The sequence below is a fragment of the Hordeum vulgare genome, chromosome 2H (genome assembly GCF_904849725.1).
Source record: "Hordeum vulgare subsp. vulgare chromosome 2H, MorexV3_pseudomolecules_assembly, whole genome shotgun sequence".
Taxonomy (NCBI): Eukaryota; Viridiplantae; Streptophyta; class Magnoliopsida; order Poales; family Poaceae; genus Hordeum; species Hordeum vulgare.
In genome coordinates this window covers 305,181,399-305,196,258 of record NC_058519.1, presented here as the reverse complement: position 1 = coordinate 305,196,258, position 14,860 = coordinate 305,181,399, and the positions used below count along the sequence as shown (strand labels likewise).

At 41.7% G+C, this 14,860-nt stretch overlaps 1 protein-coding gene across 1 annotated transcript; it reads right to left on the bottom strand.

The window, feature by feature from the left end:
* Window positions 1–2,094: 2,094 nt before the first annotated feature.
* Window positions 2,095–5,957, bottom strand: LOC123426685. The gene is made up of 4 exons (XM_045110551.1): window positions 5,679–5,957; window positions 3,969–4,112; window positions 3,147–3,284; window positions 2,095–2,393 (listed from the first exon to the last, which is right to left on the bottom strand). The coding sequence occupies exons 1-3, from the start codon at window positions 5,955–5,957 to the stop codon at window positions 3,198–3,200; spliced, it is 510 nt and encodes a 169-aa protein (XP_044966486.1). The 3' UTR covers window positions 2,095–2,393; window positions 3,147–3,197.
* Between the last annotated feature and the right edge of the window lie 8,903 nt (window positions 5,958–14,860).

Below are 14,860 nucleotides of genomic sequence, written 5' to 3'. Positions count from 1 at the left end.
TCTAAGATTTCCGCCGACTGCTTTAGTAGATGGCAGTCTCGGGGACTACACCAAGTGGGTGCGCTCAGCGCGCCCCACTAGAAGGACGAAGAGGGAGACTGTACAGCCCAAGATATGATCCTATCCTTATTCTGGCTCGAGGGCCTCTATAAGGATAGAAGTGCATCTCGTCATTTTGCAAGAATGAATATCGTTACAAGTACATGTATAGAAGAGTGGAGTATATGGAATTGACTTACAATCACCACAAGCTACAACATGGTCATCTCAATACACCAATACATTCAATCATCATGTAGAAGAGCAGGGTCCGACTATGGGCAAAATCAAATGATAAAACCATGTCCATCCTTGCTATCCTAGGGTGTCGGCCTGAAACCCATCCTATGATCGATCAAGAAGAAGAAGAAGAAACTTCAAATAGAACAATCATCGCGCTCACAACAAAGTATCGCTTTACTAGTACTTGCAGCTGTTGTTGTAGTAATCTGTGAGCCACATGGACTCATCAATATCATTTCCAAAGTTATCAAGACTAGTAGAGCATAATGGGTGAGATATAGTTAAGTGGAGAGGCTCTAGCAAGCACTAAGCGTTTATTTGAGTGGCTAACTTACGATTACGAGAATAAGAGGGGTGATCTACAGATAAACAGACATGAACTAATAATGATAAAGAAATGATCCAAAACACCTACTTACGAGTCAAGCATAACCCCAGCGTGACCTCTCTCAGATACACACCTCACGAGAAGAGATAGTCAAAGTTATGCACACAGTTTTCATATTTTAATTAAATGAACTTCAAGTTTTGTATGACCGGGTGTTAAACAAAGTTTCCAAATTGCCACATAGCGGCGGGCAAGCTCTCAGAAAGATTTAACCCTGTAGGGGTGCGCCAACTAGTCCATCAGAAAATACAACGAGCTGCATGGAATAACCTCAACCACGAAAAACCCGTAGTCTCCTCAAAAATTCCGATGGAAAACCTCCGCCTTGAGATAGCCCAAAGTATCCTCGGAATCCCACGCACAATACATTCGAGAAAGGTAAAATAAATCCAGCAAAGCCACTCAGTCATCCAGATCCGCACCTCGAGCCGCTCGCTCTCTATCTATGGGTGTCATCCGTCTATGCAAAGTGGACGATAGCCAGAAAGTGCCTCAATTTGCCCCGAGGTGGCACCGCCAACTTCTAGGTAGATGGACCAACAATCATGAGCAGCAATCACCCAGGGGGGTTGATTACTTATCCACAGTGGGCGACACAACCCTATGCAAGTTAATTAGTTATTACGCAAATGTAGTACCAATGTTGGGCCTTGCCAGAAGATTTTTATCCCAAAACAAAAATCAACGGGGTCCCCATAACAACCCCAAGCATGTTAGGAGCGCTGCATATGGAACATAACACTGCTACACAAGTAACTAGGGCGACAAAGGTGCAACAAAACACCGAGCTAGAAGGCCAAGCCTTTCACCTCTTACCAAGTATATATGTGCATTAAATTAAATAGCAATAATATGGTGATATAACAAGGAATCCATGTTTTCACATGGAAGCAGCTTGCACCTACAACTAGCAACGCTATAAGAAGGGCTGAGCAAGCGGTAACATAGCCAAATAAATGTTTGCTGGAGGTGTAGGGGGTTAGAGGCTTTTAATGGCAATCACTACAAGAAATAAGGTCAATTATGACTCCCTATATTGGTCATTGATTCGTCATTGTTGTCGTTTATTGACCTTTTTTTGACCAAATTTACAACGTCAATAGTTGGCCGTCAAGAATGAACAAACTTGACCTTTCTAAAATTTTGGTCATAGGTCTCTATCGACCAAAATTTTGGTTTGGTCATTACCCATTTGTGTGAGCCACATAGGATCTGACGTGGCCAAGATGACGTGGCATTGCTAGTCACCAAATGGAATCATCATAAATTTCAGATCCCTGTCCACCAATCTAGCCTACATGGACCTGGCCCAATACCTATTTTACTATTGCAAATGTCTGATTTGTTTGGGTAGAAGCATTTTTTTGCTAGAAGCACGCATATCTCAAGATAGGCCCATTAAAAATAAGTAAAACAAAATAAAATATTGCAAATAAAATGTATATTTCCTTTCAGTAGCATATCACATCAAATACAATACATCATCCACCAACTCCATGCATTAAGGTTCAACTTCTAACAAGGGCACATCAAAATAATTTTACATGTGCACAACAGAATACTTCTACAAGTGCAAGCGCACGAAAAAAGGACCCAACAAGTGCACAATCGCACATAAAGAGAGTTCCATGAAGATTGGATGAGAACCACAAGTTTCTTCTCATCCTCTTCCTCTGCACAATATGCTCTTGCCATTACCTGATTACATTAATATTCCTGCAAACTGAGAATCCATGCATTAACATATCTCCATTATCATCTCTCATGTATAATCAGGAATATCTAATTCCTACTATAGCAGTTATACTATAGCAGGAATATCTTATACTGTTTGCAGGAAACCAAATGAAGTGGTCTGGTTTCATCTCTCATGTATATATACTATAGCAGTTAGCAGCCGGGTGGTCTCGTTTACATCACCATCTAGTACTCCTACTCCTACTATGTAAGTATTATTTCTTCTATATACCAACAGTTCCAGAATCCAGAGAATGGAAAAATAGGCAACTAATGTAAGGACTCATTTGTACACTCAAGTCATGGCCGGCCGGCCGACTGCTATACCGACAATGTAGGATAATCCAAGTTTCCAACAGTTCCAGACAATGACTGAAATGAATAAATAGGCAAGTCATGGGCTGCTGCTATATATCCAGCTAGACCACAAGCCACCATTTATGCATCTTGTAGATGCTTTTACAGTTGCACATTTGTCAGCTAGATAAACATAAGCTTCCTAATTCCTACTATAATCAGGAATATCTAATTCCTACTATAGCAGTTAGCAGAAATCTTCCTGTGATATATAAGCTGAAACATATGCTATAGTATATATACAGCTAATTCCTGCAAACAGTACACAATCCATTTGGTTTGCCTGTCTATCCACCTGATCGTGAATGAGGCCACTAAGGGATACATGCTTGAAAAACAAAGGTAAACAATGCACGCAAACTCATTTCCTTCATTTTCTTACCTATTTTTGTACTCCAACTGATTGTGTCGCTGCCGCTGATGGTCGACTTCCCTAGAAAGAGGTTGGGGGAGGGGTCGTTCTGGTGCTGCTCCGTTTGTCGTTGCCGCCTATATACGTAGTTGGAGAAGAGGGCACCATCTACAAATTTTGGAGCATCAAAATTAAAGTGGTTTGAAAAACAGGAATCAACTAGCAGCACTATTAAGTAATGGTACATCTATATTCAAATAAGCCTGGGTAGTAGAGTAGCTAAACCCACTAGCAGCACTGCAGCAGCTAACTAAGTTATATACTACTAGTGGCAGGGACGCGCCCTTAAGAATCTGTAAGGCAAATTTCAGATAGCATCAGAAATTCGGCCTCCCAAAGTTAACGAATGTTACACTTATAAGCACTGCTAATATCCCAGAAACCCCAAATTCTAGAATTCAGGATTAATGTCAATGAAAACAAGAAGCCTAAGAAATGCACTTTGAGTAACTGAATATGGACACCATTACTAAGCCCTGTAGCATGCAATACAAAAAAGGGCAGCCCTGTAGCCTATCACAGAATTACAAGAGATCGATTTCATCGACAAGAACAAAATATATTAACATGATCTTGTTGTGTACATAGATCTCATTTTTTTGGTTCTGGTTGTATGCATAACATTTTAGTTTAACTTAGCACTAATTTGTACTGATGTATCCATTCTAGAGGCAATAGCTAATATGCAGTAAAGTAGGTAATGATTGATTTCAAATAGAACAGAAAACAGACTGAAAATTGAAACTGAAATGGGAGAAAGGCACTAGTTGTAGAAAAGTTAGCATTTTTTACCTTAGTGTAAAACCATGGTTCACGATAATGTGTCGGATTCACTTTCCTTTCTGAGTCTCCAGATTGATGGAAGCATGATTCTGTAAAGAAGATATGGCCATCAACTTTGAGCCATTTAACCATTCTTTCTACAAGCTTCTCAACCTACAGCAAGGGATAAAGCTTAGAAACAGTCACAGGAAATCAAATAGAATACCAGTTAACACATGCCCACAAAAATTCAGCTTAGATGTTATCAGTTCAGGCTTTCCAGAACCGGGGTTAACTATTGATTTGGACAATAAAGGATTAGTACTCCTTAATTATTCTAGTATTCTGCATATAGCATGGTAAGTCTTCTTATATGATACCTGATGTAATATGCCATATTGATGTTGAATGTAAAATACAGGAAGATGGATTATTATATTATTACTAAGTACAATATGAATGGCAAACTTCTATAAAACCAAAAAACAAGTACAAACTTCATATTGAAGTTGAGGTTTTTGGCATCATCTCAAGTAGACGCTATAATAGATCCAAGGAACACTAAAAATTACTCCCTCCGTACCTAAATATAAGTCTTTTAAGATATTTCAATAGGTGTCTACATGCGGAGCAAAATGAGTGAATCTATACTCTAAAGTATGTCTATATACATCCGTATGTAGTCCATTAGTGAAACCTCTAGAAAGACTTATATTTAGAAACAGAGAGAGTACGTGTCAGCATCATCAATGAGCACAACACAGTTTATACACTAAAAAATACTTGTAGCGATGGTACTCTCACCTACCATCATGGAACATCCCAAACAAAGAAGCTCTTATATCTTTGGTATGAGAACCTTTAAGGCATGCCTCAAACATATGACAGCAAAGTGGTTGTCCTGTTTATGACGGACAAATACCACAGAAACAATCCGCTGAAAATCCCGTAAAACTAAAATCATGTGGAATAGATCAGTAGTTAGTTAAGAGTTTGATCCCACTAATACAAACATTTCAACCCAACAACATAAGGACCGGATGAAGCACATGAATTTATTTCCCGTGTTTGAAAGTAAACATGAATTCTGAATGTCTCTCTTGGTATTATCCTTTGATTCAAGTCCTTTTTCACTGCACACGGATTGAAGATCGAATTTCATCTAGGCATGACAAAACAAAAACATGACAAATTATGCATCTACCCTGTGGTAGGCCCACACTCTTGCCCGCTATCCCACACGGTTTCTAGTGATTTATATTGGATGCCTCTCTTTTTTTTGCTGTTGTACAAGCGCTGTCTTTCAGGCTTTTGTTTTGTTTTACATCCTGAATCGAAGAATTTCGAGAAATAATCTTGTACGTAAATGAATAACACTATTAACTCTTTTGGCACCGAAAACATACTATTTATTCAATGCCGCTGCTTATGAAATTGATTTCATACATACCACTGACAAGCCTACACATCTTCACCCCAACCATTAATAAGTGCATAAAAAGGCGTTTTTGCCACTGATTTTTGGATCAAGCAATGCGAATATGCAATATGTACTTATCTGTACTGTTCCCTTTGCCATCTACTCCGGAAAAAGAATTCCAGACAATTTCGAATGGAATGAGATGTACCATCCAGATACTAGGCAAAGAGAGTCTTACTCTACTCTAATTTCCACCGTCGGTACCACCACATCGACTAGACAGGCAACTGACTGCATCGTACGGCTAGGGTTCCCCGTACCTGCTTAGAGGGCCTGGTAGCCCTGAGCGAAGGAGGGCGCGGAGGCCGAATACGCCCGCTGAGGAGGGTGGCGGCCGCGGGTAGTGCTAGGCACTCGAATCCCGCGTGGTGGCGACGCCGGCTCGAGGAACCAGCTGGACCGCCGGCCGAGAGGACGAGGACCAAAACTTGCCGCGCTAGTGATGGTGCGGCTGGAAGGATGGGCCTCTCTGTCCGCGGCGACGAGGAGCGGGGCGGCGGATCGGGTGACGCGGTGGAGGGGACGGGGGTGGGCTCCATGACAGCGGCGGCGGCGGCGGGAGGGAGGGTGGGGGGAGAGGAGTTGGTGATCCCAGGGATGGGTGGACGTCCGGGATGGGGAGAGGGCTGTGGCGATGATGCCACCGATTTTTTTGAACAAATGATGCCACCAATTAGGGCTTCCTCTCCATGTGAATAAAGAGAGCCTGTCACATGCGAGCACACGGATCCCTCCCCAAAAACAGATCCTAGCCATCCACTCCTCCTACATCCAACGCTCCAAAACCTCCCCTCATACAACACACCTCTATTACTTTTTCTATTTTTCTTTTTTCAATCGGTAGCACTTAATGACCAATTTGTGCAATAGTATCATGACCTAATGGACGCAAAAGGTCATAACGTTATGGGCTTTGGACCCTCTTAGACTTGTCATGACTAATTTCAGAATTTTGGTCATGGATCAATGACCAATTAAACCACCGTCATTTTTTGGGGTCATAATTGAGCATTTTTCTTGTAGTGAATGTTTGGAGGTTTGACATTTAGGTGGCAGGTAACGAGACATAATGATAGAAGCGAGATAACTAGCATAGCAATGATGGTAGTGGTATCTAGGGAAATGGTCATCTTGCATGAGATCCCACTTCGAAGAAGAACGAATGCATGAAGTAGATGAACCAGCGCAATTGAACGAATCCTCACTCTCCGAAGTGGTTTCAAAACTCTATCAAGAAGAAATAATCCAGAAACAACAATCAACACAAGATAACACCACAACATCTTCATGACATGATGAACAGTCAAATATGATACATGTCCATTTAATTATGCATGACACGGTAAAGCACAACAATCATCTTCTACACATTAAGTGAAGCATAATATGCAACGAGTTGAATATTGTCGACACTCTATGTTCAAATTGTTTAGTTCAGTCTCGAGTATTTACACGACAATTTTAAATATTGTTAAACATGGCAAGAGGTGAAGCATAAATAAACTACCTATCTAGGCATCTTAAATGAGGTCGGAAACAACTTATAGTTTTTTCGAAACGACCCCATATGTTAATTTCGAAAATGGTCCAGACCTGAATTAAACATGTTTTATATTTGTTAGACCACAAAATAAAATGGACCATGTGATTGTACACATTTTTCTAGTCAACTTGCATATGTGGATCATTTCAAATGGAGTTACGGTTATTTAGTTCTGAAATATATCATTTTAACATGGCATCTATGCAAATTGAATGCAAACAGAAGGTTAAACATTTTTTTATCATGGATGAAAGTTTGTTATTGTTAATCTACACAAAATTCTAAGCATTTTTTATGTAAAAATCATTTTAATTCGATGCATGGTTTGTGTGATATTAAATGCAAGAAAATGAGGTACTTTTCTGTAAAACTGCAGCCCCTAGAAAATGAATAAATTCGCTAGACGGAAGAAACAAAAGATGGGACAAATCTGAAACAGAATGAGTGCAGGATACAATGCTTCGCCTAGTGAAAGAATAGGGCAAACAGGAGCCAGGCTTGGTTGGGCTGGATGCGGTCTCACCATGGGCCTCGTGGCCATCACTGCACGAGCTGGACGGGTGGGATGGGCTTGGTGGAAGCCAGCCCAGGTTGGCACACGGTGCTAGAGGCAGCCAGCCCACCTGGCCTGAACGTTGATGGTCCCTGCGGAGGCGCTGGCGCACGCGAGCGAATCCCTCACTGGATCGATGGCTCATCTTTGTGCTCATTCGCGAGCTTGAGGCAGACGGCGGCGGCGGCTTGCAACGATGATACGGAGGCGGAATAAGGAGTCTCGAAGCGGGGATGGTCAGATCCGAGCCGGGGGTTATCAAGGAAACTGAATATTGGCATCCATGGTGGCAGTTTGTTGCATATCTGAGGTAAAGAGAGAAGTTAGAGCGGGGTGAGAGAGAATATAGAGGGAAAGAGGGGCTGCGCAAGTGACCTTTGGGTCACCAGCAACGCGGGTCTCCAATGGCTCCTGGCCTACGATGGCTGGGTGCAGTCCGGCAAGGATGCGGGGATCCGATGAGGCGGAGTCCGGCTAGGGGAGCTCGGACACGGGGCTCCATGGGAGCTCCACTCCATGCGCTGCGAGGCGGCCGCATGGTTCGGGCCTAGGCGGGCCCTACGGTTGGGAGGTGGGAGAAGGGAGGCGACAAGTGGCGGCGTGGTTGTGAAGGGACACGGAAATTGAGGGAGATGGGCTAGGGTTTCCCAAATTGGATGTCTAGGCCATCTTTTTATAGTAGGGGGACTAGGTTTGGGGGATTTTGCACTGATTCGAGCCCTGTGATCGCCATTGGATGGCTCCAGTGATGGCTAGGGGCTAGTTGGCCTAGTGGGCTATGTAGAGTATCTTAGGCTAAGAAGAGGGGGAGGTTTCCGGCGTGGCAACAAAGTTTTTAAAACCGAAAACATCCACTAATTTAACTAGCTACAGTGTCACTATAGGTTTAATGATGACGATTAAATTTCGCATGCGGCCTCCATACCCTATATTCAGGACACACACCAACTTTCAACTCAATCCAAGAATTATTGTTTCCACACTTTTGAAAACAATAATTTAACGGTGTCGCGGGCACTTGCGTGTGTGGTTGGTCTCGAAATGGATGACGACAAGAACGGGAAGAATCAGCAACTAATAATGGATGGAGGTTTTTGAAAAATGATGATAATGGAGTGTCGATGCAATGTGAATGATGCCATGATGAATGCGACAACCAAATAAATCACACGGCGATAACGAAAAAAGGGAATCTTCTGGAGTGTCAGTCCCAGGCTTCTACAACTCTCCTCCACTAACAAGAGATCTCAACCTGAGATCTTACAATGGAAGGGGGAAGAGGAAGTGAAAAGAAGAGGTAAAACTTAGTTGCTTCTTTGACAAATGAGTGAAACCAAGGATGCTTGAAGGTTGAAGTGAGATGAAGAATGACACAAGGAACAAGCAAGAATTGAAAAGAAATTTGGCCAGCACTTCGATAGGAAAAAGAGGCAAAATTTGATAGGATGAAAGAACTTGAAAAAAGGCACAACACTCTGATTAAATGGACAAGCAAGGGAAAGAACATGAACTTAAAAAAAGGAGATGACGAATCGAAGAGAACAACATCACAACGCCTCTGGAACAACAGAATAGAGGCTACATTTTTGTAAAGACAACAATTGGGAAGAAATGACAACTTCTACCACAATTGAATTTGAGAAGCATCATTACAAGGAAGATCAAACAAAGTTGTTGGAAAATCAAGAACGAAAGAATAAGCTTGTGGTGGTCTTATGGAAAAACATCTCAAAATTATGAGGTGACAACCAGCCACTAACGGAAACAGTTGATTACTTGGGAGCAACAAGATATGCCAAACTTATTTCACCAATAGGATACATTGAGAACTTGAATCATTGGTAACCACCTTGATAGCAACAATCCTTTGGAAATACATTAGGTGAAATCCAATGCAAGATAACTCTGAGAAAGGAAGGATGAGTTTAATTATCTTACTCCTGATATATTCCTTCAAGAATCCTCATGACTCAAGAATGCTATAACACCATCTCATAATTAAAGGAGAATGATTGAACTCTGAAATGCAAGAAAAGAATACTTGAACTCCTCCAACAAGAATCTTGAAGAATGCTTAGAGAGTGAACAAATTCCTTGAGGAACCACTATGAAGAACCGTTTGAAGAACTCCGAAATGAAAGGATGATAGAAAAGAATTGAAGGTTGAAAGAATAACATTATGACCTTGCCAAGATTTATATGAAGCTTCACGAAGAGATACTTGAGAAAACCTTGAACTCCGGAAAGTAAAAGATAATGCACTGAGAATTGAGAATTTGATCTCACGAACAACCTCCGAAAGGGGGAATTAAATCACCTTGATGAAAAGAGAACAAGAATTATGTTATGCTTATCCTTCATCAAGTTAAATAGAGGACAAACAATGGACTTAGCATACCACTTATTCCTCTTGAAGAAGACTGAATAGAGATGAAACAAGCTTGAAGACATCTTGAACAAAACAACGGTAAAAATTAGAAATGAATGGGGATATTTTGAATGAATGGAGATACATGAGAAGTAAGAGATCGTGATCCCCCTAGCAGAAACTTGGATGAGGCACCGGAATAATTGAGGTATGCATGATGAGACATCAATTTAGAAGAATTTGAAAATGAAAGCTGAAAGCTGAGAACTAAGAAATATTCTGAAATGATGCCCTTCGGAGGATCGAGAAATTACAACAACTCATAAGTGCTCCGGATAGATATGGAAGGAATTTCTCGTGATCAAAAGCAATTTAAGAGGATCACAAAAAGCATAGATGATGACTCTTGAGAAGAACAAACAAATATTTAAGAGGAACTATCATTTGGTCTTCCAAGCTAAGAATGATGGTAAGAAACACCACCAAGAATTACTGATATCTCTGAAACAATGAAGAATGAATGGTTGAGACAATGTTGAAATAATTTGAAAACGATCTTGAGAAGTAATATGACTGATGGGATTCATTCTTACGTCATATTTGCAAAGAACTTGAGATCTCCAAAAAAGATTAGAAGAGACAAGTAAGATACTGGGGAGAACCTGTGGGTTATGGGCCCACTCAAAAAAACATCATTGAATTGATTGATTAGAGGGAGGGATTGCACCGGTATAAACTAGAAACTTGATGAAGTGAGACCATCGAAATAATTGGAAGGATTCGAATGAAAACACGAAACTTCTAAGGTTTCTTCAGCAATTTGGGTAGAATAGACTGGCAATGATGAACGAGATAGTCTTGGCTAAGAATTTCCAACGTGGGAAAGCATTTAGCAAATTAAAAGGATATGATGAACACAAAAATCTTGAATTGAATCCACCAGAGAATAACATGGAGACGAAGAAATGATGAACTTAGCACTGAGCATCTTCACAATGAATCACGAGATACAATATGGTAGAGAAGATGGCGGAAGCATCAATGAAAAAGAAAAAAACTTGGATGATTATTTAATCATTGAACAAAATGGCGAGGGAAGAAGAAAACTTGAGACAGATGAGACGAAGTCCGGAAATAAGTATGAGGATTGATCTTGCAAAATAATGGAGAAGATTGAATTACTTGATGAGAAGCACACCAGTTGGAAAGAATTTCATGACACTCTGCTTAGTCCAACGGATTAGCATTCCCACAAAAATATGAGAACACCACTTAGGAAAGATATGAAATTCTCACTTGACATCGCAGCAACTCAAATTACCATACTCCAAGAAAACAAAGGATGAGACTTGCAAATTATGCGAGAAACAAATTCACGATAGGGATTCCATCCGATATTTTCGTGGTAAGGCTTGCATGGGCTCCATCATACATTGAATTGCCATATTGAAATTACGCTCGAACATGCTCCCTAGGCGTAGCGTAATACAAAGATTGATGACGCATATTTGACGAAGAATATCATGACTGTCATGTGTAAGGAAGACCGTGAACAAAGAAACCACTAGATTTCGAACCCCGACCTCACATCATGTATCTGTTGGAAGATAATCCTAGGTAACTCCTTTAATTTCGACCAAAGAACCTCCGAAATCTTTCTTGGTTATGCTATCAAGTTGCGGGTCCACTAACCTACTCAATGTAACCAGCTGCATGACCTTTCCCGCAACTGCCAACACATATCTCAGAAGTTCCGCAAACTCATCTACCTTAGACCTTCGGAAAACAACGATACCAGACCTGGTAGATTATCCGAGCTATCTCCACCAGTACTAAGGAAAAGTCACTGCACGATTTGCCACCAAGCAAAGTATTGAAGCGTTTCGATGTCTGTGTCATGAGATACTAAGGAAGCTGAACGATAACGATATGTCAAAAACCCTTGGAGCTCTACTCCTCGATAACATGAGGCACGAAGTTAGAATCCATCACATCATCATCATATAGATTCTAAAATACCGACGTGATCCTAAAATAATTTGAGCAAGAAGAGGTGTAGAAATAAAATTACTACGTTAAAATTGCTCACTAGAGCATAGAAGAGGAGTAAAAAGAATCCTACTCTCTAATATACAACTAGACTCAAAGTAGTTTTTCACAGGAGTCGACAAGGCCAAGTTCGATCAATCAAGGGGGATCCTAGGTCAGTACTGCTCTCATAACAACTTGTAACACCCAAGATGCGATCCTATCCTTATTTTGGCTTGAGGGCCTTGATAAGGATATAAGCGCATCTCTTCGTTTCGCAAGAATACATATCGTTACAAGTACATGTATACAAGAGAGTAGTATATGGAATTGGCTTACACAAGCCACAAGTTACAACATGATCATCTCAATACAGCAATGCATTCAATCATCATGTAGAAGAGTAGGGTCCGACTACAAACAAAATCAGATGATGAAACGACGTCCATCCTTGCTGTCCGAGGCTATCGGCCTGGAACCCATCCTATGATTGATAATGAAGAAGAATAAGAAACTCCAAATAGAACAATCATCGTGCTCACGACAAAGTGTCACTTTACATGTACCTATAACTATTGTCGTAGTAATGTGGGATCCACAGTGACTCACCAATATCATTTGCAAAGGTATCAAGACTAGCAAAGCTTAATGGGTGGGGTATGGTTTAGTGGTGAGGTTGCAGAAAGCAGTAAACATTTATTTGAGTGGCCAACCTACGAGTACGAGAAAAAGAGGGGGTGATCTATGCATAAACGGACGTGAACTAATAATGATCAGGAAATAATCATGGATCGTTTGAGAATATATGCCTAGCGGCCAGGGCTTCGACAGAACGCTCATGAGGCAGTTCACCACAGGAGGAATCTGTCCCGGTTGCCACAAAACCTAACGCTGACTCGCTTGTTCACGAGTCCACAGAGACCTGGCACACCTGGTATTGTGCAAAATGCACTGCCTGGAGAGGTAGATGTGGCTTAACCACTATTGGCCCAGCCTTCTCTGGCTCAGACGTCACCACAACATTTTCACACACCGCAGGGTCATTTTTCCAACCTCGTTGACAATATGCTGGATGCAACGCGCAACTTGGAGGTGCTCCCCATACATGAAAACACCCCGACTGAGATTGAAGCTAGAAACATCATTGAGATGATGAAGACAACAGTGGCCCAACAAGCATAGTTCTCATATAGTCTATATCGGATGCACTCCAACTGTCATGAGGAATCGCCGACTGTTTCCAGTAACACGCAGCGACAGCAGCCCCAGGTTTCCCCAACCCAGCCAGGAGTACAAAATGCCCAAGAGTTGGTCGATGCAGCAAGAGCCGCCCGGCAGACGGGGGCAGAATCCGTCGGAAAAAAGGCGGCTAAACCATATGTAATGGGAGCCCAATCACCAACACAGGGAGCCAGAAATAGCACCAGAACGATTGGCGTTCCTTGTTTATCTCTGGCTCTTCGCAGAGAGCACATGCCTAAATATTTCAAGGGACCTCGTACAGTACCAAATTACACAGCAGATCTTGAGGCGGTAGCATGGATTGAAAGTTATGAGCTAGCCATGGACATGCTTGACGTCAGCAACGCGGTATGTGCAAAGTATCTGACCATGACTTTAGAAGGACCGGCTCAAACTTGGCTGAAAAATCTTCCTTCCAATTCCATTAACACTTGGGCAGAGCTGAAGGAGCGATTCATCAAAAAAAATCGAGGAACATGCAAACATCTGATGACAATTGTGGATCTCCAACACTGTGTTCAGCGCACGGGCGATTCAGCCCATCATTGGGCTCACAAGGTTGCAAAAATCATCCACTCATGGGATAGTATTACTACCTCACAAGCCGTCTTAATCTTGGAGAAAACTTGTCACTTCCAGTCACTAGTCCTTAAATTGGGTCACCTAAAGCGGAAGATTCAAGATATGGGCGACTCGATGGATGTTCTGACAAGGTATGCAGAGTTAGATGGCATGAAGGACCCTAGATAAGACGAGGAAACGGCTGGAAAAAACAAGAAAGGTGAAGGTGGTAAGGGCCACTAGCAAAATGGAAGCCAGGGAAACTAAAATAATAAACGGAAAAAAACCTGAGGGTGGATCAGAATTTGTGGCTAATACCAATATCGGGTTCAAGAATCAGCACCTTTCTAGAGGACCTTATAACGTGAATAAGCCACACAATTATGAGGAAGCACTCAAAGCGCCCTAACCAAAGCATAGTACACAGGACAAGCGATCTACTCACTCATGGGAGAATTTCTATATCATGTAGAAATTTAGGAATCAAGCTTTCCAGGGCCACCAAGGGGTTAATGGTGGATATACGAGTCAGTACGGTCAACTCAGTTCACTAGGCAGGTCGTGTGGATGCTTCCCAGGATCAGGATTTAATGAGTGAAGCGGCTCGAGGCCAGACTATCAGCGTCAAAGGAACACTGGAAATAGGCAGCATTCTGATCAAGGCAATCACCAAAATAGCAATCAATCTGGATTTTAGAGCAATCCTAAGCAGCTTGATAATGGTCAGTACCATATTTTCACCACTAACGATTACAAAGAGGACAGGAAGCGGAAGCATAAATCCATAAGCATGATTGAGTCGTTAGTCCCAAGATATCTCAATTGGTGTGAAGAACCATTTATCTGGAGCAGAGAGGATCACCCCCTAGGTTGATAATTGGGAGATCTAGCATTTGTGGTAGCACCTTAGATTAGTGGTTATACCCTCACAAAGGTTCTTATAGATGGAGGGAGTAGCATCAACATTCTATCTATGACACTTTCCGGCGGATGAACCTGCGCGACCACAGTTTGCAAACTTCGTCCACGGTTTTTAATGGAATCGCTCGTGGAAAGTTGGCATATCGAGTAGGGCGGATTAAGCTTAATGTTGCTTTTGGGAATAAGCATAATTCCAGAAGTGATCCCTTAATGTTTGAGGTGGTGA

Coding starts and splice junctions, on each gene's coding strand:
- LOC123426685 (XM_045110551.1), bottom strand. CDS start 5,957: ATGGAGCCCACCCCCGTCCCCTCCACCGCGTCACCCGATCCGCCGCCC. Junction 4,113..5,678: donor CTACCAGGCCCTCTAAGCAG/GTACGGGGAACC, acceptor CCCTTGCTGTAG/GTTGAGAAGCTTGTAGAAAG. Junction 3,285..3,968: donor AACCATGGTTTTACACTAAG/GTAAAAAATGCT, acceptor CAAAATTTGTAG/ATGGTGCCCTCTTCTCCAAC.